Source organism: Motacilla alba, chromosome 7, assembly GCF_015832195.1.
Source record: "Motacilla alba alba isolate MOTALB_02 chromosome 7, Motacilla_alba_V1.0_pri, whole genome shotgun sequence".
NCBI lineage: Eukaryota > Metazoa > Chordata > Aves > Passeriformes > Motacillidae > Motacilla > Motacilla alba.
The window spans coordinates 25,758,599-25,782,123 of NC_052022.1; the positions used below are offsets into that span (position 1 = coordinate 25,758,599).

The window sequence follows — 23,525 nt, forward strand, 5'->3', positions numbered from 1 at the left end:
TGGCGACAGTGCGATGTTACAAAGCCCACGTGACGCCGCAAACCTTCCTAGGGTTTATAGTCAGCCTCACTTTTATTACTTCGACGCTTTCCCGCACCTCTGGAGTCCCGTCCGCTGCCCGCCCAGCGCTGCAGCAGTCCACCCGTGAGGAGCTACCTCCCGGTTCGCCCTCGCGGAGGAATACAGCTGCGTGCGGTGTCGCGGAGGGATACCGGCGCTATATAAGGCCGGCGCAGGCGCGGCGAGGCCCTTTCCCGCGGCGGTGGCGGTCGGGGCGGGCGCAGCGTGTGAGCCGCGCCGCCGCCATGGGCTTCGGGGACCTGAAGTCCGCCGCGGGCCTCCGCGTCCTCAATGACTTCCTGGCCGACAAGAGCTACATCGAGGGGTGAGAGGCGGCGGGGGGGGCCCGGGGTGTGAGGAACGTGAGTCGGGCCTGGCGGAGCCGAGCGGTGGGGGCGCGGGAGGGCCCCGAGTCACCCCGGCAGCCGCACGGGCCGCGCTGCTCGGCGGCCGCCGCTGCTCCACGTGTTCCTGTGTGCCTCGAGCAAGGGAGATAATGTGGCTCGTTCCCCGCAGGTACGTTCCTTCGCAGGCTGACATAGCAGTCTTCGAAGCGATCGCTGCCCCGCCGCCTGCAGAATTGTTCCATGCTCTCCGGTGGTACAATCACATTAAGTCGTATGAAAAGCAAAAGGCAAGGTATGGTAAAACACCAAAGCTGGAATATCTTTTTGAACTAGCCTACAAATTGTTGCATTTGTTTCTTGGAGTTTGAGCATTACTGGCTTCCAGGGGCACCATGTGGCTTTTTGAGTTGTTGGAGCACAGACAGTTCCAGAAACAGGGCAAATCTCTTTTGTCAGTACGGAGGACAAAACTAATGATTTGCAGTATCAAAGGACATGGAAAGCAAAGGAGATATGTAAGGAAATAGTATCTGTTTTTTCTTTTAGTGGTTTTACGTGTTCGTGCAAGGTGCTGTATTGACATCCGTGGAGACTGCAGGCCTCTCTGAAAAGGTACAGCATAGGCAGGGTCAGTACTGCTACACTGCTTCCTCTGAGCCTCAGTCCTCCTCGAAGGAAGCACTTCCAAACATGGGTGGCTCAGTCCCCAGTACATTTCTGAAGCGTTTGTAATGCTAAACGGGACTGAAATTCTGAAGTGGTTTCACAGAGCATCTGGAAACTGTTTAGAGTTCCTGAAGTCAAAAGCTGGTTTTACGGCTTCGGTAACAGCCATTCACATTAGCAATACAATTATGAGGCTGTTGTAAGAGAACAGGTCTATATGAGCTGCAAGAGAAGGTAAATTCTAGGAGTTCTGGTCCTTTGTCTAGTTAAGAGTGAGGGTTTAGGGTAAAGTGTTCACTAAAACATAGGAAAATAGCAGTTATCTTGTAGTAATGTGTTGTCAGTAACTTACTATGTTTTAAACAAGTGAAGGTAGTTCTAGGGAAGCATGAACAAGTAGTTGGTAATTTCTCCTAGGCAGAATGTAGTGCAGATAAAGGATTCCAATAATAAAGCTTTTTCTATCCATGCACTTAGTTGGGCATGATCATACCAGCTTTGATGAGCTACAGCAAATCCCATATTCACAGATTACTTTGCTGGCATGTCAGGAGCATTGGGGGCTGTCTTTTATAAGGTTCTGATTTCAAGTTACAGAATTAGATTTTTACTCTTTTGTATCACAAGTTTTTCATTATAAATGCATTTGTAAGTGCATTGATAAACTGGCAGTGATTGTATTGATGTTTGAGGAGGTTCTTAATACCTGCATTTTTTCTTTCAGCTTGCCAGGAGTAAAGAAGGCTTTGGGAAAATACGGTCCTGCTGATGTTGAGGACACCACAGGTGCGGCCACAGATAGCAAAGATGATGATGACATTGACCTCTTTGGATCTGATGATGAGGAGGTACTTGTGACCTTTTTGTACTATTATTATTGCTTATTGCTTTTTAGAAATAACCACAGGTATGCAGGTTTTCACCTTGACCTAGTTGAAGTTATTTATATTTCTGACCTTGTAGTTCTCAAGTGTAGCTATCTTTGCAGAAAAAGAAAGCTTGGAAGGTAAAAACTCAAAAGTTAGAAAATAATGGGCTGGAGTGGGGTGAACTGTCCCACTTTGACTGGTAACATGATGAGTAAAACAAAAAATCACCATCTTTCGGCTGACAGGTGTGATGATTTGTTTTTATCTGAGTAGATGCCAGTCAGTTTAGTAGTGCTTTGGAGATCCGGAGGTTTGATGCTTTTCTGTAACTGCAAATTTCTCTTTCAGGAAAGTGAAGAGGCAAAGAAACTGAGGGAAGAACGTCTGGCCCAGTATGAATCAAAGAAGTCTAAGAGTATGTGTGCTGAGAGCTTTCTAATCTTTATGCTTGAGTAAATTTTCGTGCATTTGGATAGGATGGCTAAAAAGACTAATTAACTGTAATAATAGATCAGCCTGACTGGAATGAGACAGGAGTAATTGGCTTCACTTGGATTGCTAGTGAGCTCAGCCCTCCCCTAGCAAATAGAAATGTTAACATGCTTTTTGTTCTGGTTCATACACTCCTGCTTGTTCTTTCCAGAGACTGGGCTTTCTACATAAATGGAGATAAAAGTTTAGAGAAACTGCTGCAGTACACGAGTTACTCCACAGCTACTGGTCTGGAACTGTTCAGAACTGTAGCAGTTGCAGTATTCCCTCTGTGGAAAATAAACTGTTACACAGCATTAGGCTCCTTCTCAGATGTTCTGAGAAGGACTTCCTATGTAACAAACATTGTCTTCTACTTAAATCTGTGTGTACATAATGTATCTACATATTGAACCTTGGGATGTACACAGCTGCAGTACTTCAGAAATGTACATTGGTACCAGAGGCTGTCGCAGCAGTGCGAGTAGGTTGTTGTTCATGAAAATGGATAAGTTGCTCTCGTAAAACCAGTTTCAAGTATATTCAAGAGTTTTTGGAAGATGCCTATCTTTTCATGGTGATTTTCTTCCCTCAGAACCAGCTGTTGTTGCCAAGTCATCAATCTTGCTTGATGTGAAACCATGGGATGATGAGACAGACATGGCCAAACTGGAGGAGTGTGTTCGGAGCATTCAAGCAGATGGCTTGGTCTGGGGGTCTTGTAAGTACGGGGAGCTTGCAGAGCAGGGAGAGTGCAGGCCCTTGGGATAGCTTATGAGTAGTGGGACGTGCGGGCACTGCTGATCTGTGAAATGTAGGTAGCTGTAGTGGGGGAACTGCAGCACTGCAGTGTCTGCATGGTCAGAAAAGGTGTATTAGTGTAGTGGCTGGTTAAGATTCAAATACAGCTTTTAAAAGCGATAGGACTTAAACTCTGCTCTCCTGCATCTCTCTGTACAATTCCTGGTGCAGCAAACTAACACCTTTACCCACCCACATCACTGGTTTGGGAAAGGGGTGGAGGTCCACAGGAAGAAGCTTTTTCAATCTCTTGTAATGAATGCTGGATGGTTAATTAGATGGTCCATAATCTTTTTATAAGGCTGTTTTTATATGCTTTGGTCAGGTCACTCTTAGATGTGATCTGTGTTTCTAACAGATTCTACCAATAAAGGGGTACTAAATGCTTTTTTTTTATTTTGCAGCCAAACTAGTGCCTGTTGGCTATGGTATCAAAAAGCTCCAGATCCAGTGTGTTGTTGAAGATGATAAAGTTGGAACAGATATGCTGGAAGAGAGAATAACAGCTTTTGAAGATTATGTACAATCAATGGATGTAGCTGCTTTCAATAAGATTTAAGTCTTGATATACCTAGAATAAATGTTGTTGCAAAAAAATGTGCAGTGTCTGTGCTTGTTTCAGAATCTTCGGGCAATCCAGCTCACAAATGTAAGGTTTTCTTAATGGGTAAAGTAGAAGCCAAAACTGACTTTCAGGGTTGCTCTTGACACCTCACTGTAGTACCCAGGAGCATGAGTTCAGAGTTAACATGACCATGGCTTTAAAATACTGAAATGCTTTTTCCTCCATCTGTGGAGGAAATTGCTTCTTTGGAAATGTCTGGGATTCCTCTGGAGGGAGGGATGGTTTTAAGGGAAAGAAGCAGAGCTCAGTCAAAGTGCATGTTTTTGTGGGTGAACAGTATAAATCCCTTTTGTTTAGTAAGGGTGGTGACTAACCAAATATACCACAGCCTTTGCTGACAGCTAAAACTCAGCGAGAGAGGGAGACGAAACTAAGTTCAAAGTGACTTGCAGTGCTCTAACGATAACGCCTGAGACTATCCTGGTGCTTTCTCTGTTCCATGATTTAACTTTTTTTTTCCCTCCCCTTCTGAGGCTTGGAAACATTTGCGATGAAATTCTGTCCAGTTTTGTGTCTTAATTAAAGCAGCAACTGATGCCGAGGAGCCGCTGCCGCGCGAGGCGCGGGCGGTGCCTCCGGGGGGCGCTGCGAGCCCGGCGGTGCCCGGCTGCGGCACCGGGAGCTGGGCCCGGGCTGCGGCCACTGCAGGGGCTCGCTGACCTACACCGTAAACTTGACTCCTGCTCGTCACTTAAACAAGAACAAAGTAGCTGATAATGCAAACATATTAAAGGATATAAAAAGTAGTGAAATTAACAGCAGTTTGAGCTGTCTGTTTAGCTCCAGATTGGTTTCTAGATTGATTTTGACATTTCTTTTAGCGATTGAAGAACCAGTGGGAATAAATCCCAAAAACTGTCTATAGGAATGATACAAATGTAGAAGCTGTCAACGTTGTGAAGCTTCTAAACAAATTTGTAATTCTATGCCTTGCATTGAACTGACAGGATTTATTGTGACCATAAAATGGAATCCTTTTTATGTGCCACATTGGTCACTCTGAGATGAGGATGCCCGCTGTCAGAGTCTGACAGCTGCATCTTAAGTAACTCTTTTTGTTGTTTTTTTCACAGAGCATCTGTGTGGCTATCTGGCACAGCAAGTCCTCTTTCTCCTTGTTTAAAGGTCTGCCAACTTCAGATTATGTAAGAGCTTTGTTTGTAATTTGTCTCAGAAAAAAAAATCTGCCTGCTAGAGGCTTAAAGCATGGTTAAAGATCTGAAAGTGAGTATTGTTACAGGCTCACTTGCCACCTTCCACAAACTTAATTCCTAAACAGTACCCTTTCTGTGGCAATTCTCTAGCTGTTGCTTCTGCTAAATCTTGTAGCTTAGTTTTTACCAATTCCGTCATGGTGCTGTTAAAAGTAAGAAATTGGCAAGCACCCTATCAGACAAGCAAGTTATTAAAAATTCTGCCTCAAAAATATAGGTTTTATTATATTGGCCATCACTTTTTATGACCTCCATTCAAGGTGCTGCTTACCTTGATACTCTTTTCTTGGCTTTCAAATTAAAGCCCTAAGTGGATATAATGGTTTGATTTATAGATGGTAACAGTTAAAATGCAGCACTGAGTCATCCATGTGACCTGCCAGACTGGATTTGTGTGTCCTAAGTTTATGCGAAGCATGCACACACAAACTCTGGTTCTTGAGATTTCTTGTGTGTGTTGGGTTTTGGCAGGGCTCTTTTCCTGATATTAAAAAGAAAGTTGCATGGAAACAAAAGAAACAAAAAACGCCTGGAGAGCACAATGTTCCCAGTGAAAAAATAGGCAGGTATGTCAGCAAGAGTATTCTGCTCAATCCAGAAATATATTCATGTTAGGTGTTTTTGGGTGGTGTTTGGGTATGTGCTGGTATATTATTGTGTCGTTGTGCCTGTGAAAAATCAGCATCCTGGAATAAATGAGGAAAGTATCCCAAGTGTACCCCTTAACAGAGGGATCAGTAGAAAATGCCATAACTTCAATATGTTCTATACAGGAATACTGGGAAAACAGTTTGAACAAAACTAATCTACATAAAAACCTTCAGAAATACAAACTGTCCAGGAAGAAGATAAAAGTAACTAGAACCTGTCCATTATGAAATGTGTCAATAGCTATTTCTGTAGTATCTCTTTGCATGATGATACAGGTTCCTTTCCTTTTTCTGGCCATTTTTTTCCATTGTGGTGAGTCAAATGAGCATTCCTCAGTCCAAGCAGCATAGAAGTGTTGGTATTGTTTTGGAGACTCTTTGGAAACAGAAACTTAGAGCATTATCTGTTTGGTTTAGACATCTTGCATTACTCTTGAAGAAATGATTGAGATAATTCTGTAACTGATCTTGGTGTGAACGGTAGCAGTTACACTGCACAATTGTTCATTCACCTGATGCCATAGATCAAGGCTGATTTTGGCTTTATTCAGTTCTATCCTCTGTCTGTTTCAGGCCACACTTTCTGATCCTTTATGCAAGATGGGACATATATGCTCCCCCATTTGAAAATCAGTCTCTGTGCTGTACATAGGAACATGTGTGTGCACCCAGCTGAAGAAACCTGACATGAACCTTAAATCCCACAGTAGAAAGGGCCAGGGCTTGATTTCACCTTCCAAAATCTTTGGGAAGGAGCTGTTATAAGAAAAGCCAGTCACCACACATTGCTGCTAAGAAAAGCAAATGAACGTGCTCTTTGGAAACAAGAAAATTTTATTACTTCGCTTGGACTACAGCCAGGAGAGTACATCATTCTTAGAAAGATGTCAGAGAACATGTGAAGAAAAACTGCAAAATGTTTGATTTAGGCACATACAGCAGCAGGATGCCAAAATATTATGATGAGCAACTATGTCCCAGGCAGCAAATGACTCAAAGGAAGAATGCTGCTTACCAGCTTTTCAATCCAAAGGGAAATACACTGAAATTCCACTGGTCCTGCCTGACTCTCAGACTCTGAAACCAGAGCCCAAAGAAATAGTTACAGACCACAGTCAGGCTGTTTCTAGTTGTGCAGCTACCAATATTGGATGTGCTCATGAATATATATATATTTTATACAAAAGCAAATCTATTTACATATAAGGCCTCAATTATAACATAAATGCTACTGTGTTGGAAGGCCATAATAATTAGATAAATTATCTGAAAGGTGGGTTTATTCTAAATGCCTAGGCCAATAACTAGCAAAAACCAGTTCAAATTTATCCAAAGCTCTATGCTTTTACTTTCAGTAGAGTTTTGTGCCACATTCAACTTTTTAATTAAGTGGTATTGCATCAGAAATTGGTTCACTCCACATAGCATATATATATTTGCATTGGTGCATGTGTGATTCTGCAGCAAGCAACAAGCTGGAACAGAATACAGCATAACTGGGACTACTTTATCTTTCTTATGGGAGTGGACTCTGTTTCCTGGATGAACTGTCTTGCCTCTTATTTGGAAAAGAAGTCCAAATTTGGCTACAGACTTGTAACAGAATACTGATGAATTCACTCCACCCATTTTTTAAGCTTGACATTAAGGCAAAGAAAATGTTATATCATTCTTTACCTTTGCTTAGAAGAGTAATAAAGAACAATCACTAGTTGTAAATCTCTGTGGGACTAAAATTTTAAACATAGCAAAAGAAGTGTGGCACAGAAGCTGTAAGAAATATTTTTACTAATTATTTGCACATTTTGAATGAGCCTAATACCTATATGAAACATCTGCTCAGTATTTTGTACCCAGCTGTTGCTAAAACACAGTAAGCGACCCCAAAACACAGGGTCTCCTGTCTTAGTTTTGAGTATAAGATAAAGAGCACTGGGAGAAGACAGGTTTTATTTCCTTTTTTTTTTTTTTTGACAATAGAAGGCAGCAATTCAGTGTTCTCCATCTTGGGATTCTTCTCCAGCTGCAGAGTGAAGTCACTGATAGCTTCATTTAGGTGGGATGTAGCCAGAGGATTCCTCCTTGGGGCAGTAGTAGGCAATCAGGAGATTCATGACCCAGTGATGTACGGCCACAGCCTCTTGGATGAGGATGCCTCAATTAAGAGTTGTATCAGCAATGGCAAGGAGGAATATTTTTATTGTGTGTTCTTTTTATATCAATGAGGTATGGAACCACAGCAAACCAACAGGATCACAACAACATCCCTCAGCAAAAGCCCAGTTAGAGTAATTCCATCTATGCTGATAACTTTCAGTTCAGGCTGTATGTGCATTGCAAGGGCACACATCCAAATCATGTGTCCCTTAAAAACCTTTCCATTAGAGCAGCAAGTGCAATGAAGCCAGCTGTTTACAGAAAACCGTCTATGCAAAGATGCACATCTGACTGGCAGATGTGAAGTCAAGAACACTTGACACTAAGTGTCCTGTCAGCCCCTTTGGGGAGGGCTGCTGGCACGAGCAGTCACTGGGCAGTTTCACAGCAGCGCACGGGCGCGTTGTCTGAGCTCCACAGCTGCTCGCTGACCGTGCCCGAGCGGCTCACCTCCCACAGGGCCAGCTTCAGCACCTCAGACACTGTGCTCTTCACTTGGGCTTGGAACTTTTTGCTAATCAGAACGTAGAGGATTGGGTTGAGGCAACTGTTGATGAAACCAAGGCCAGTGGAGAGGGGAATGCCATCCTGCAGTAAGTCATGCAGGTTTTCATCATGGTGAGCAGACAGCTCCACAATGCTGAATATATGATATGGTGTCCAGCAGACAAAAAAAGCTACAACTACAGCAGTGATGGTCCAGAAAAGCCTGCTAGAAGTCAATACAGTTCTCCTCTTTACTTTGACAATTAGCAGTGAGTAGCAAATAACCATGGTCACTAAAGGAAAGAGGTAACCGAATGCAAGCCTCACCCAAATGAGAATGTGATGTGTCAGCAAAATAAGTTCTCTGTCATGCACGTGGAAGTTGTTGTAGCAAATGGTGACATTGTTGAGAACTGTAGCTGTGTCTCTAAAGTATAAGGCAGGGCCGCCAATAATTGCAGCTGACATCCAAATGAGCCCACTCAGAAGGAGGGTGTTCTTCACAGTCCTGTACTTGTAGGAAAAGACGGGGTGGACAAGGCGGATGTAGCGGTCAAGGCTGATGAATGTCAGGAAGAAAACACTGGCAAACATATTAAGCAGTGCAATGAATGAGTTCATTTTGCAGAGCCACTTCCCAAAAGGCCAGTGGAAGCCCATTGCCACATATGTAATATAGAGGGGCAGGAAGAGAACAAAAATGAAATCTGCAATGGCCAGATTCAGGAACCAGAGTGTGGAAACAGATTTATCCCACTTAAAGCCCATAAACCAGATGACAATGGCATTACCTGGCACTCCCAGCAGAAATGCCACACTGTAAAAGAAAAGGGAAATAATATGGGCAATGCTGAGGGAGGACTGGGGTGACTCATCTTCCTCAGACAGATCGTAGAAATAAGAGTAGTTCTCAAAATCTTCAAATGTCATATTGCAGAGTGGCTTTCTGGGGAAGAAAAAAAATGAAATGGTCAAAAGGAGAAATGTTTTACTGCACTGTAAATTGTAAACTGCAATTCTTTCATGTTTTTGGTCATAAACCAAAAACATTGCCTTAGTTTGGCATATCTGTCACCTTTTATCTGTCAGTTCCTAGCACAAAACTCCTGAAGAAATTTGGTCACTGGCATTTCAAGAAATGTTCAAATCAAAACAGAACTTGAAATCTTCAATAACTTATATGTTTTCCTTACATTAATTTCTTAACAGACAGCACTGAGCACAGTATCACTGATAAATTTCTAGGAGACCAGACACAAAGTTTTATTGAAGTATGATTGTGCTGTTCTTTTCTGGTCAGGTTTCATACTTTACTGCTCTGTTCCCATGTGAAGCAAGTTTCATGGATTATATCCGTCTAAAGTCAGAGGAGCATTAGACATCTATGTAGGGGGAAAAAAAAATCACTTAAAATGCCAGGAAGCCATCTTCTATAAAATTTCACCCACCACCCTGCCTCAAATTATAGTTAACAAAATGACAGACAGCAATTTCTCCAGCAACTAAAAGTTCATGGGTTTATTCATCTCTTTCATGTATGTCTTTGTATCAAGAAATTATGACTTTTAGGCCCATTTAACATCTTGGATTTCCTTAATACAGCAAAGAATGTAGAGAAAGAAATATATAGAACATATTGCAGGGATAATACACACTATGGTGCTCTTCCACTGGTGAGCTGAGAAACTGGTAATAGATGAAAGAAAGTAAAGCTTCCCATGAACAAAAAACACACTGTAAGAACTATAAATGAAAATATTTGTGTGTCCTTTTTTAAGACAGAATTATAGAATTTTCTCCGTTTTCTTCTCTTGCAAAAGCTTCTGGAACATGCAAGTGCAACATGATTTTTTCACATAGAAATTCTTTCTGTGGGTAGGAGGGAAGGTGAGGGGGAGGAAAGTGGAATATAAACCAAAACAGAGGGGAAAAAAGAAATTAATGGGAAAACAGACAGGAAACAAGAGTTTGAACAACAGAGGGAAAAGCAGTCAGAAGTTATTTCACAGTATTATTTCACTGTGTTTAGTTTGCAGTATAGACAAAGCTGCAGCACATCACAGGTAGCCACAGTCAGACAAAAGTCTCTGCAATGATCAAAACAACTATTCTGCAAAACTCTGTCATCAGTTAAAGCTGAATAGTTTGGCTGGGCTCAGCTGCACTGAAGACCTGTGCCTGAGAGCAGTCAATTAGCTGTACTATGATTTATCTCTACTGCTGAATTTGAGAGCGCTGTCTCCATTCCTAAACCAAAATTCAGCCCGCGCTTCTGGAACTGAGCCCTGCATTCCTGTAATGCCATTAATTACAGCACGCTGGGGACTACAGGAGGGGGGTCTCCAGAGCACACTGCCTGCACAACCACATCTGCAAACTTGTATTCCTGTACTTACCTTTCCTCCAAAAAGTAGCTCACCCAGTTTGAAAGGATTACTCACAGCAGTGAAGCTACGCATGTGCACACGCATTAGCAGGATTAGACTTCTCATTTGTAGACGGATAGACAGGGAAGGGGAAAAAAGGTTGTGTAATTTATATCTCTTGATTAAAAAAATATGTAGTAAGAGTCAGCACAGCCTGTTCTGTCAAGAGGCTATGATAGCATTTGTGATTTACATCAGGCTGAAGGAATGTTAGTTGGTTTGCTGTCCTGATAAATGATACTTATTTGGCTGCATTTATGTAATTACATGCCCCTTGGGGGTGGATTCTGCATCAAATACCACTACCACCCATCTGAGTAATTTTTTCAAACAGCTTAACAGCTGCTGAGAGAAGAGTATAAACATGGAGCAGTACCATTAACATCTGGAACATTATATTTGGACAGTTTCAGAGGACAGTAAGGTTAACAACTGGATTTTTAAGTGGGTTTGCCTATACAAAAAACTATACCTTCAAATCAAATTTATGCAACTAAACAAAAAAATTTCCAACTATAATGGCAATGACAAACATTTGCCTACTGCCCAACAATGTTAATTTTATATTTAGCATTTTAAAGATGATGCATCGCAGGAGAAAAAACACATACCCAAATAAATGCCAAATATTTCCCAAGCCTCCTGTAGTTTAAAACTTCAATGAAAGAGCACACCTTTAGAATGCAATTATTTTTCCAGGCTTATAGTTTTCCTCCTCTCTAACTCTAGTCTTCAATGCAGGGAGTCTTCTTTAACAGTGGGAGTAAAAAAGCAGCTCCCACTGCACAGACACTGAAATTAGACTCTATGGCTAGGGCTCAGCAAAGACTGCCAATTACATTTGCAAAGCCCAGAAACTTTTACTTCTGACATTGACATATATGAAGCACTTCTATAGCAGGACTAGTGGTGTTAAGTCCTGTCCTGAAAAAGATAAGCAGTAGGTGATTGTCAGTGGAGTTACACTGGGTTACATCAATGAGGACACAGATTGTTTTCATTAACCATAATTCAGCAGGGATGTTTCTCTGTGGTCCTGAAACACATTATCACTTAATACATTACTCTGAAATTAATAAATTTCCAGAGTCAAAACTGTCTTGCAGTTCAAGTCTAGGTCTTGTGAAGAAATGTAATTGTATTGCTTATTCTGTCACTAATTTCCTGTATGATCTTTGACAAATGGCTCACTTTCCAAGCTGGAAAATTCTCATGAATGTGTTTGCAAACTGAGGCTCAATAGAGAAAACAATACTTCCAGACAGCAGTTTCTGCTTGGCTTTAAGGCAACTGGTAGAAAGGGTAAGGGAAGTTTGGTGCAGTTCACTGGCTCAGTGTCTGCCGGTCTGGGGAGCCAGTGCATGGAAAACATTTTTCAATAAACAGGAAAATGTGGTTAGAGGCCTGCCAATAAGCCTTGGGAACAGCCACAGGTTACAGAACAGTGTCCTATTGCGTATGGATTAATATAACCAAGTTTAGGTTTCATCCTGTCCTTTTTTTAAAATTTTATTTTAAATAGTAAACACCCTGTGTAAAGTGTATGCTCAGCAGCTGTTTGACGAGTCCATTCCTGTTTGCTGAGCCACAAGCAGCTCTGAAAACTGAGCCTCCTTGATTCAGTTGCTTAATTAAGAAAATAGTTGACCAGGAGGTTTCATTTCCTGTCCTCTTCTGTAAAACAGAAGTTAATTTCTAAATGACTTTATAAGACTATAACAGGATGGCTCTTGGCACTTTTAGATCTTGGGACAGAAAGAAGATTTACCAAGAAATACAGATCATCAGGAAATATTTCTAAAATACAAAGCCACAGAACTGCTAGGAAGAGACTTCACCACGTGTTGCATAACAGTCTTTCTCTGAATTTCAGCAGGGAATTACAGACTTGGATCTCAGTTGACATATTCACAGCTTTCTACTAAAAGTACCTAGAGTTTGTGTCCTCTGCCACTATTATAGCTAAGCCATAATGACAACTTGGACAAATGATTGGATCTGCCTAAAATAGAACAGCTCTTGTCACACTAAGAATGGCCTTAGAGTTATGACATGGCACAGTACTTTGGAACCTATCCATGGCTATGCCACAAGCATCCTGTTTGGCCAGGGGAAGTCGTTTGACCCCTCCACACCTCAGCCCTGAGGTCAGTGCAATGGCTTTGGAATTAAATTACATTGGGCTTTCAGTTTAAAATAGAAGAAAACAAACAAAAAAAGTTGCAATTTCTGTCCACTTCACTTGAAGCAAAGTCCTCCTGGGGGTTCAAAGTTCCCTGGGCACCACACAAGTTAGGACCTAACTTAATTACACTGGCAGTCTTTACCACAAATTCGAGCTCAGCCCATACAACCTCTTTCTCTCTCACACATTTGGTCCTCATTACTTTTGAATTTTACAGAAAGGTCAAAGGGAAGAGTTTATTCATTGTCTATGTTAGGTCAAAGGGAAGAGTTTATTCATTGTCTATGTTAGTTAAAAGTTAACACAAATATTTGAGTGGTAGTCCCCAAATCTATTTTTTTCAGTGTGACAAACAGTGTTAGAGCCTTTGGCCAGCTAAATTGGTTTCAGAGGTCACAGTAATGGGTCCTGACTTACTAGGAAAATTATGGTTTGGAGGGTTGGCTGTCTCAAGAGTTCAGTTCATAGAGAAAAGACATTACACAAACCCTCCTATCAATGTCTTTTTGAACAATTGTGAGCACATCACATTCCATGTGTATTATCTGTGGCTAAAGGAAAGCTCATTTGATTGCGTCACTTCAACTTCTGTCATTTGCTAGAGTCAAAAGGTGGAGAACAACTAATTTCACAAAATGTCACTTAGAGCCTGCTTGTCATATTGTGGCAGCAAGTTTATCCAGGTATTGAATTCAGTTGCAAGCCCTCATAATTTTTTTCTTGGGACTTTTGAGGTGACAAATTTTGAATTTATCTAGCTTCAAAAACATAAACATGAAATCCACCTGGTAGTTTATCTGCAAAGTTCAAAACTCAGAAGGCCGAGCAAATTCATTAGAGGTACACATGTACTTCTGGCAAGCATTTTACAAAGCCACAGGATAGATTTGAAAACACACAAGGAATACTGATGAAATTACAGACTGTCATAGATTCACATTTCTCCCTCAAAAGGACAAAGCCAAGATAACCACTTGCCTTTATGCAGAAACATTCCTATAGCAGGAGGTGCCTGATACACTCATACTACAAAATTAAATCAGAGCTACGCCACACATTAAGCCTAAAGTTGGCCCTGCAGACAAAGCTCCTAAGTAAGGAGCATTTTAAGCTGGTATACACAAGGCTTGTGCATGTTTTCTCTTTCACAGACATGTACACAAAAAAAATGTCTTTTGACTATCCTTTTAATGGTGATTAGATATATGGTACCCTGGTTACTTCATATGTCATCCTGAATTCAAGAATGGGTCACAACAGATACGACATGTGACTGGAAATGTTTTTGAGCCACAATATGGATGTACTTGTTCTAGCAGATAAGAAAGGAATGCAAACAACAATCATTCTCCATTATGTCTCTCAGCAAAGAAGTGTTAGAAATGTATTTGCAATGTACTAGCTAGACAGGTCCTAGAACTTAGGCCAAAACTAACTTTCTTCAAGCAAGGCCAAACACGACCCTGTTAGTCATAACACACCACCTCATCTGTGGTATTGAAGTCCTTTGACCAGATAATAGCCTGATAACACTTCACACAAAGTGACTGCTACAGGATTAACAAACTCAGATAGCACAGACTCAGTTAATATTGGTAAATCTACAATTTCAGATCAGCAGTTTTGCCAACACAGAAATGTTAAAACAAAAAATGGAAATTCCAACTTTATATCTAAGTAAGGCTGCTGTAGTAGGAAAAGTATCACAGTAGTTCTGGCCTGAATATAAAATATCTTCTAGACAATGGCTGCAATTGAGCAGTGTCCCATTTCCACAATCAGAGACCCGATAAACATCTGCAACCAGCAACTGCATATCATCAAAACTGATTTATTTTCAAGCTGATCCTAAGCACCAAGTCTTCCATTCCCAAAAATGACAAAGAAACCCAGATGTCCCCAGGATATCCACTGGTGAAGGGGAGGACACTTGATAACTCCATAGTTAGCACTTGTTTCTGCTCTTATTCCCTTCTCCTAATACAGCTAAAAGTAAGAATATATTTTTTTTTATATTTCTTCGGAATGTAAGGAGTTGCTGTAGCCACTGCAAATCACATAACCACAAAATTTGTACATCAGAGTCAGGAAAATGACTGGTCATATCTGTGAAATACTTAAAAGTAGCACCATTTTTAGAGGAAAAAATCTAATATTCTTACAAAAAAAAAAAATAGACATTTAGCTAAACAGTGACACTTGAGATTTAAAAATTGCCTGATGTATTGTATGTGTCAGCACTGCCAAAGTATTTACATAACCTGTCATAATGCTTCAGTATTCACAACCCTTACTGAAATGAGGTTCAAGTGAGAAGTATCATCAGTCTGGTTTACTGTAGAATGCTGAGAATGACCTACAGGAAGCCTCTGATCAAACCAAGTGCTAAATCTAGAGCTCCTGCCTAGTGGTTCAACCACAGCCCTATCCTCCCTTCTCAAACTTAGCACTGTCCCTTCTCTCATGGTGAAGTGCAGAAACCACAGCTTCACCTCTGGGAGACCTTTCCCTTCCTGCAGGGAGGCTCCCTTCTGTGCCATCATGCTCATTGTGGTGGAGGAAGGCAGCACTTACCTGGGCAGCCCTTACTGCTCCTGCTCTGTTTTCTCTGCCCAGAAGAGAAAAGCAGCCTGGATTTTCACCCTTTGCTTGCCATCCTCACTGCTGTGTCTCAGCAGCCCCAGGACACACCTCAGAGCCAGCAGGCACTCCATGAATCCTACTGGCTGTGAGCTAACACACTGATCAAGTGCTGTTCCATGGAAGCTTCACGTGTTTTCTAATCCTCCTCAAATGCCAGCAGGGTTTTCTTTGGCTAAAAGCCACCATAATAACTACATACCTAGAGCAACAGAGATACCTGATTAAAAAAATTTAAGTGCTTCAGCTTCGCAGTGACTGGACTGATGGGATAAGGAATGCTCGCGTTTCTAATTAATTATGGCTTTTTAAGGTTTTCATGCAAAAATTACTTGGAATTTTTACTTTGCAACTGTTTCACGTATTTGTGATGAAAGAATATTTTGACCAGCATTCATGTGATCGTTACATGATCATGCAGCTCTGAGCATGTTTTTTAAATGGTTGCACTGTTTCAACAAACACATGCTTTAACCACAACTCCCTCCAAACAAAAAATGGTAAAGTGAGAGTAGAGGATACAGAGCAGATGCAGAGATTTTTTTTTCTGCAGTTTCGGCAGACTAATTAAGGCCAATTAAACATGTGTTAGACAACAGCCATTCAAAAGGCATTGCAGAGTAACAACAGGTCATTACAGAAAAAATCCAAAGTAACACTCTCTCCAGCAAGATACAAAATATCTACTGAATAACAGATTTTTAAAAAGGTTACAATCTGCTATATTTACTGTCCTTTTAAAAAGAAGAGTTGAGAAATAACCCCAGAGAACCCCAGCTCATTCCTCTAATATGCCTTCTTACATCCTATTCATTTTCACAGATTAATTTCCTAGTTGCTTATTACAGTATGCTTGGTTGTGTACTGCCCTCTAAATTGATCTCTGTTTTCCTAGGTTTATTCTACCCCTCATTTATATTACTCAGCCATTTCTTCTAGCATAAATGTAATATTGCTACGCTTATATTACTCTTGACACACACTCTTGCATGGATATATCAGAACATCCAATTCCAAAATATTACTAGTACATATTTTATCCGGAATATTTTGGATAACATACTTTATTATGTCCTCACAGCTCTAGGATAGATACTAGGATCACTGTGTACAGTAAATTAAAGGTACCTACTCCTGTATCAGTGTTATTCTAATTTTCCTATTCAAACAAAGCCAACTCTTTTTTTTAACTTTAGGATCAAGTCTATAATACTGTCTTTATTTCTGCAAAACTGAAAAATTCATATTGTTAAACACAGTTTCAGGAGGACTGGATATTTATCCATTTCCCTAACATGTTATTGGGAACACTCCCCAGCACTGATAGAAATGGATGGCACCTATGATTAAGGTGTTAAATGAGGAGCTTGGAAATACTGGTTTTACAGGCTTCCCATATTACCTTTACAAATCACTTCTCACTTGACTCTGCCAGATATGGTACAACACCCTCAGTTAACATTACTCAGGTTTCTTAAACAGGCAATGGTTCTTAACATACCCAAAATATCTCATTAAAATGATGTGGGGCTGAAACTCATTAAAAGGGCATCACCAGAAAGAAGAGATGGGAGTGTAGAAAGTGGCAATACATTGACTGTACAGGACTTACTACAAATCACTTTCTCTGTCTCTTCTAGAAGGCCTCAGAAGGGAACAAAACTTGTCTGCCAGGCTCACACTTGCTGAAAGAAGCAAGTATTTTATGTTGGGAAAGTACCTACCCAAAGGCTCTAGTCCTTGAGATCAAAGCCTCACAGAATCTAGGCACTATAGCATGTAATGAAAGACAATTCCTGCTTTGTTTATAATTAAACAGAACAAACACATACAAGAGCAGGGAAAGGAAGAGGCATATCTTGCCCAAAGCCAAACACTAAACTTGAAGGTAAAGTTGGGAGCAGAATAACTTGCCAAATGAATAAAAAGGCAAATATCTTGAGTGGATAGAGGGAAAAGATGCTGGTTCTTCATATCTGTGCCTTTTGATTCTTGAAATACATCCTTCCAGAAGTATCAAAAAGGGACAAGAGAGCCTGGGTAGAGGAAGAGAAGTAGGACCAACAAGCCAGCAGAAATTCCTTTTGGAAAAAAGCAACCATGGGCTAATATGTGGATTTTTGCTCCTGCTTTAAGGCCCTCAACCCCTGGAACATACTGAAGATAGAAAGAGTACAGAAGTAGCTGAGCTCCCCTGGAATATGCTACCTTTGCGGGAGGACACACAACTATTTCTTTTTGTCTCAGGAGTCCTAAGCACTGTGTAATAAGTAAAAGCAATTGTGAGAGGGCTCATGTCCATATAATGACATCTCCCTTCCAGGAGCAATGTCTCTTGGACACTGCCTACCCCAGTCATAGCAATCCCTTTCTTCTGCTAAGAGACCACAAGGAACTGCTCCTCACAGTCAGCTCTCTTGTGCAAAGCCAGCCACAACAGAGCCCAGCACTGTGGTGAAACTGCTAGCTTCAGACTGAATGAACACAAATTAAACCATTATCAGAAATAATGAGTGCAAATTAGCCAGACAAGCAGCCATCATAGTAAGAGAGACAGCTGAACTGCTGGCACATTCCAGAAGACAAAATAAATAAATAAGCAAATAATAAGACCATTCAATAGATTACAATCCCCTGGAAACCTAGCTGCTGCTTAGGGCTTGGAATAGCAGAGTTATTAATACAAAATTAATATTGAATAACAGATCACAAACTTTAGGTGTCTGTTAAAAAACACGAGGAGAAGAAAATTCTTTAAGGCAACTGGATTTATTAGGAAACAGATCAAAGTTTTCCTCTTGGATCAATCTATCAGAAATGAACAAAAATTGAAGCATTTCAGAAGCTGCTCATTTGGTTGTCAGCAGAAAAAGAAATTCTTAAAATTAAAAGAAAGAATGTATAATGCACAGGACATAGAAACTGCATTAATTTGATCAACACTTTTCCTTTGCCCTCACCCATGCAGTAAAAAACTGTACTCAGATCCTGCCTAGGAATCCTTAGACAGAGCTTCCCTGACTTTTCCACAAAGGCAATTAGAGAATCCAAACCATAAATTCATTCTCCAGAGTCAAATAACTTCCACTGTGCCACAGTCAAAGAGATTCTCAGTTCAAGATAAGTGGACTCACTTATGGCACATAAAAAATCCCTAAGATTGAAGTAAAGTTGATAGGACCTCTATCCTGTCTTCCTGGCATAAGTTGCTGATAATGCTTTAAATTTGGCCAGAAGTTGCAGTGACATCAAACAAAATTAAATTGGATTATCAAAATATTTTCATTTCCCAGTTCTGAGGCAGAACAATAACATTATGATTGTGAAAGTAAGCTAAACTATCATAAGTTAATCCTGAAATCAGTTTCTACAAATCTGCTCTGACAAACTACTTTACCTTGACATACCCTAGTCACTCTCTTCTCCTTAGCTATGAAGTAGTAAGCATTTTATATTATTCAGTGAGACGATTTTATTTAGCCAGAAATCAAATGTGTTTTAATTCACAGACAAAGTTCAATGTATACACGTTTTCTAAGTCCACAAAAACAGATCTGGGATATTGTTTGGCTTGCAAGATCACATCTAGAAAGGCAACAGGTGACAATGACACTGTTATCACTAAGTGTGAAAAGCAGGTGGAACCTAGTCCTCTCTCATTGTGTGGTAGCATACGAGGCTTCAAATCTTATTGTCACTTCCAATACACTTACTGAAAGCTAGGTCCATATCCTACCTTATTCCACAATGGTTAGGGAAAACACACACACTGTCCAGCTGAGGTCACAGAAACCTTATTTAATTCTGCAGAACTGCAATTCTTCCCAAGTATTCTGTTAATCTGCTATTTAAATTGAAATTATTTCCAGTTTCTGTTCTAGAATCTGCTCAGATCAAAACTGATGTATTTTTAATTAATCATATTGGAAATTGCTATAGCTATAGAAGACACACTATCCCTGAGCAAATAAAAAAATTAAACCCAACACACTAGGGAACACAGAGGGGAGAGAGATTTAAGTCAGGGTCACTTACCATTTGCTGACAGGGTAAAACTCCTTGGAGTGTGTATTAACATATTCAAAAGTAATTAAAAATTAAATTCCCACACATTTTCATACCTTTTCTTGGTGCTGGGGTGGTTCAAAGTAACCTTTGAAGTAAATGAGTATCACATTCTTTCTTCCAAGAAGCTCTTTTAGCCAGTATATGCTATTCCACCTTACAACATTTGCCTGCAAGTGTTGTTGCAGCTGAGACGCACTATTTAGAAGGGAAGGAAGAGAAAGATCTTAAATATAAGAGTTTGACCTACCTTGCTTAGTTCTTTGAAACAAAAGGCACTGTAAATCAGGGATCTGAGCTCTGTAGCAGAAGGAAGAATGAAATGATCTGCAGAGTTCAGAGTCACTTCAGTGTGATTCCAGCTGCTTCACTTGGCCACTGCCTTCCCTCTAATAAAGCTGCAGAATGATATAACGCCGTGTTTGTTTTCAGCTGAGGAAGTTGTTTCCAACTTCCCTTGGTTTTCTAGACCCATTTTTGAAATATTGCCACGCTGTATAATCCCAGTATTTCACCAAAAATAAATGTTAGACATTTGAATGAATCATTTTGGTCAGTGTCCAAGCAAGCAACAGATGTGGTGGCTGATGAATGGAAAGAGACCTTACAGTTGTGGGCTGCTTTTTGTTCTGCAGAGGAGAGGTTGAACAGTATTTCTTTGTAAGCACTCTGGTTTATAGAAAATAATGTTGAATGAGCTGAAAGATGGTTAAAAAGTCACACTGAAAGCATCATTTTGTAACTGTACAGTGCAACACTTTCATTCGGTATTCAGGATAAGTAGATTAATCTCCTTTTGTAAGTAAGAGAGAAGTAAGATCTTCAAAACACTAATTAGTGACTCTCTTTGTCAGATAGTGTAACACTGGCCAGGAATTTGAACTGAATTTTGGGGTGACTGGGCCTGACTCCCAGTTCTGTAAAGAGACTGATGAGGTTTTGTGGCCCGGCCTCATGATCTCCATGTTGCTCAATTTCTCAGTCAGTAAAATGGAAATATTATTCCCCTAGTATCTACCTACCACAGCTTACTTGACTCTGATGGTACCACACTAATCATACCATTTCAAATCAGCTAAGCATCTGCCAGTCTACCCTGCCAGTGGAAACAGTTATTTAATAGTGGTACTCCGCTGTCACTAATGCAAAACATGTAACATGTTCAACACTGATTGGATCAAGTAAAGGCCAGATTTCCCAGATATTATATCTATTGATTCCAGTGAAAAATTAGAAAGAAAAATATCCAACAAACCAACCAAGCATCAAAAAAAAAACCAAAAAACCAACCAAACAAGCAAACAAAAGAAACCAAACCAAACCAAAACAAACAAACAAAAAAACCCATGGAAGAGTGAAGTGCTTAGTGAGATCAGCTAAACTGGGATTTCAGCATCTGGTTAGCAAGGCTATCAGCTCTTAAGCAACCTTCTTTAGGTTCACAGACCACAGATTGTCTTAACAGGAACCAAAAACTCCTTCTAGCAAAACTAGTCTTCTTTGTCTTTCCTCCATGACAGTTCTTGTTCTGCCAATACAACTTTGAACACTGAAAGTTACACATGTATACTAAAGTTTTACATGTACATTGTACATGAGTGGGAAAGCCTCTGACTCCATGCAAGGAGGATGGGGATTATGCACAGAGCCCCTGGACCACAAGGAAAGGACAGGGGAGCAGGATTGCTGGGAATATATGGAAGCAAACAGAGGGGGTTGCCTGAGGAAAGCGCCTCACTTGTTTATTTCTTGTATTTTAAAGATTTCCTGTTTTCTCTAGTTACTGATGGGTGAATCTTCACTAAGGAAAGCTCTTTTAATAGTAGTTATCTTCTTTTGTAAATACTGGGATAGGGTAAACACAGGCACTGTTGGACAGCAGATATGCTGAGGGTTTTTTCACCTGTCATGGCACATGAGTCTGTGTCTCTCTAGGTATTTTGCCAAATCTAATTATTGTAAGGCAGTTAATTCAAGGTTTGCTCAGAACTATTTCAGCAGGACAAAAGAGGAAATTAAGAGGTAGATAACCCCCAGACTTGATCCACAAAAAAGATAAAATCCCCAGAAAACAATCACAATTGGCCAAACGCTCTTCACCTTCTCAGTGAAGGGAGCATTGTGGAGAGTGCAAAAGATTCTTCCAGTTTGGGGTAGTAAAGGATTGTCCCTAAGGCCCTTCATCATAAATTAAAACAGGTTTGTGACTACTCTAACACATATTGGTGTTGATACCTCAGCTCTTCCGTCCTTGAGAATCAAGGAAGGATTAAACCCCACAGAACAATTTTCCTCACCCTTCCTTACCACTGCATCAAATATGAAATATCAAAGGCTAAGGGCTCAGAAATCACTTTGCAGAGGAAGTTAGAATGAATTGGATGAATGAATTCCTAATTTCATAGGAAATTCGATTTTTTCCCAAGAATAGCAGATTACTGCATTTAAAATAATTTTCTACCTCTCTGTCCTACCTACATTTTCTCCTTTTCCATTGAAAAGGACTTTTGCTTTGATGAGAAATTATCCAACTTGCACAGTATAACCAGCACAGTAAGATACCTGGGAGAAGAAAAAAAAAGAAAACAGATTTTTACAGACAAAATGGCATTCAATCAGAAAGGGTTTAGTTCTGCTTGTTTTCTGTTTACATCTAGCTACAGCATTTTAGTCATCTACAGTTTTGATAAACCAAGTGGCAATCTTAAACCCCTAAAGAATGTAAGCTTAGGCTCTAAATCTTTTATTGTTTTAGTTCTTTCTATGCTCAGACACAGTGAAACTGGAATGGTGAGTCACAAATTACATGGCTTTTTAATATACACTTTTTTGCAACCCATTAACCACTGACATCATTTGAGTGTAATCTTTGTAGATAGTTTTGTGAAAGTTACATGCTTGGAAGAAAATTAGCGAATAAAAAAGAATACCTTGTTTACTTTCATGTCCTCTTCTCTATTTGGAAGTCATATTTGCATTTTGCCGTGTTATTTATGCTTTTTCAACTAGGTAAGTTATCAAAGCCAATATGCCAGAGAGCTCTGAAGAGGTACGTGCATTCATGAGCATACAGTGCACCTGGATCTTGCAAAGCAGGGAAATACTACTTTTTACCTGATAGAAAAAGAACAAAGGAGAGGATTTGCATACAGATAATAGACATTGGGTCGTCCAGCAGTGAATAAACTGGGTCTATTGAAAAGCAAGTTAATTTTAAAAGCACTTCTGATTCTTTGGGGGCTTTTAAACCTTATAAAACAAAACAAAAGCACAGGATGTATGGGAAAAAATATACAGGGGAAAACCTTCCAGAAATGCTTTCCTGGTATTAACCAAAGCACAAATTCCAAAGCAATAAAAAAAACCAAAAGTAACTTTTAATTTATCTGGATTGCCAACAACTGCCTGATAGTTCTGACAATTATACCCTGGGACCACCGGATCTTATCAAGTTACCTATTAGTGTGTGCAGATAATCTCAGCACTAATCAACATTCCATCAATGTTCCTTAATTCAGTTAAATTATACAAACCACGAATTTGCAAATTAGATCAAACAAAAGATATTTAGTTTTTCTCAGGGTTAATTTAGGCTGAACAACACAAGAAAGCAACTACTTACTGCTGTTTACAGTTAAGTCTTTTTATTTTTTTAGAAAAGTAATTCTTCACTGTTCCTTTGTCCTCACTGTTTGAATAGCTCATCGACTAAAATCCACTCTGGAAAGACCACGTTTAACTGCCTGACAATCAGGAAAAGGGTAATTTCCTTCCTTCCTGCGAAACTAATGGCTATTCATGCCTATCCTTTAGGTAAAGCTGTAATGTTTACTTGTGGCTTAGCTACCCACTATACACCAGAG

At 40.2% G+C, this 23,525-nt stretch overlaps 2 protein-coding genes and 2 non-coding genes across 9 annotated transcripts; 3 read left to right on the forward strand and 1 right to left on the reverse strand.

Moving 5' to 3' along the window:
* The first annotated feature begins 34 nt into the window (after window positions 1–34).
* EEF1B2 (eukaryotic translation elongation factor 1 beta 2) lies at window positions 35–3,811 on the forward strand. Its single transcript, XM_038143632.1, has 6 exons — window positions 35–385; window positions 577–699; window positions 1,798–1,921; window positions 2,291–2,357; window positions 3,009–3,134; window positions 3,619–3,811. Exons 1-6 carry the CDS (start codon window positions 306–308, stop codon window positions 3,771–3,773), a joined length of 675 nt encoding a protein of 224 aa, XP_037999560.1. The 5' UTR covers window positions 35–305; the 3' UTR covers window positions 3,774–3,811.
* Window positions 2,139–2,218, forward strand: LOC119703589. Its single transcript, XR_005257667.1, has one exon. It is a non-coding gene; the product is annotated as a small nucleolar RNA SNORD51 (small nucleolar RNA).
* On the forward strand, window positions 2,649–2,782 carry LOC119703592. The gene has a single exon (XR_005257670.1). It is a non-coding gene; the product is annotated as a small nucleolar RNA SNORA41 (small nucleolar RNA).
* A 2,706-nt stretch (window positions 3,812–6,517) lies between the features above and the next one.
* GPR1 (G protein-coupled receptor 1) lies at window positions 6,518–23,419 on the reverse strand. 6 transcript variants are annotated; one of them, XM_038143628.1, is made up of 5 exons: window positions 23,285–23,419; window positions 22,593–22,776; window positions 22,141–22,224; window positions 19,719–19,860; window positions 6,518–9,292 (listed from the first exon to the last, which is right to left on the reverse strand). In XM_038143628.1, exon 5 carries the CDS (start codon window positions 9,274–9,276, stop codon window positions 8,230–8,232), a length of 1,047 nt encoding a protein of 348 aa, XP_037999556.1. In that variant the 5' UTR covers window positions 9,277–9,292; window positions 19,719–19,860; window positions 22,141–22,224; window positions 22,593–22,776; window positions 23,285–23,419; the 3' UTR covers window positions 6,518–8,229. The 6 variants fall into 6 exon arrangements, with proteins under 6 accessions (XP_037999556.1, XP_037999554.1, XP_037999557.1 ...); XM_038143626.1 differs by lacking the exon at window positions 19,719–19,860 and adding an exon at window positions 19,913–20,060; XM_038143629.1 differs by having other exon boundaries at window positions 22,137–22,224.
* Between the last annotated feature and the right edge of the window lie 106 nt (window positions 23,420–23,525).

What these genes read in the sequence shown, in the direction of transcription:
- EEF1B2 (XM_038143632.1), top strand. Translation starts at nt 306, where the DNA reads ATGGGCTTCGGGGACCTGAAGTCCGCCGCGGGCCTCCGCGTCCTCAAT. An exon ending in TGAATCAAAGAAGTCTAAGA is followed by an intron (nt 2,358 to 3,008) that starts GTATGTGTGCTG and finishes TTCTTCCCTCAG; the next exon opens with AACCAGCTGTTGTTGCCAAG. An exon ending in TGGCTTGGTCTGGGGGTCTT is followed by an intron (nt 3,135 to 3,618) that starts GTAAGTACGGGG and finishes TTTATTTTGCAG; the next exon opens with CCAAACTAGTGCCTGTTGGC.
- GPR1 (XM_038143628.1), bottom strand. Translation starts at nt 9,276, where the DNA reads ATGACATTTGAAGATTTTGAGAACTACTCTTATTTCTACGATCTGTCT.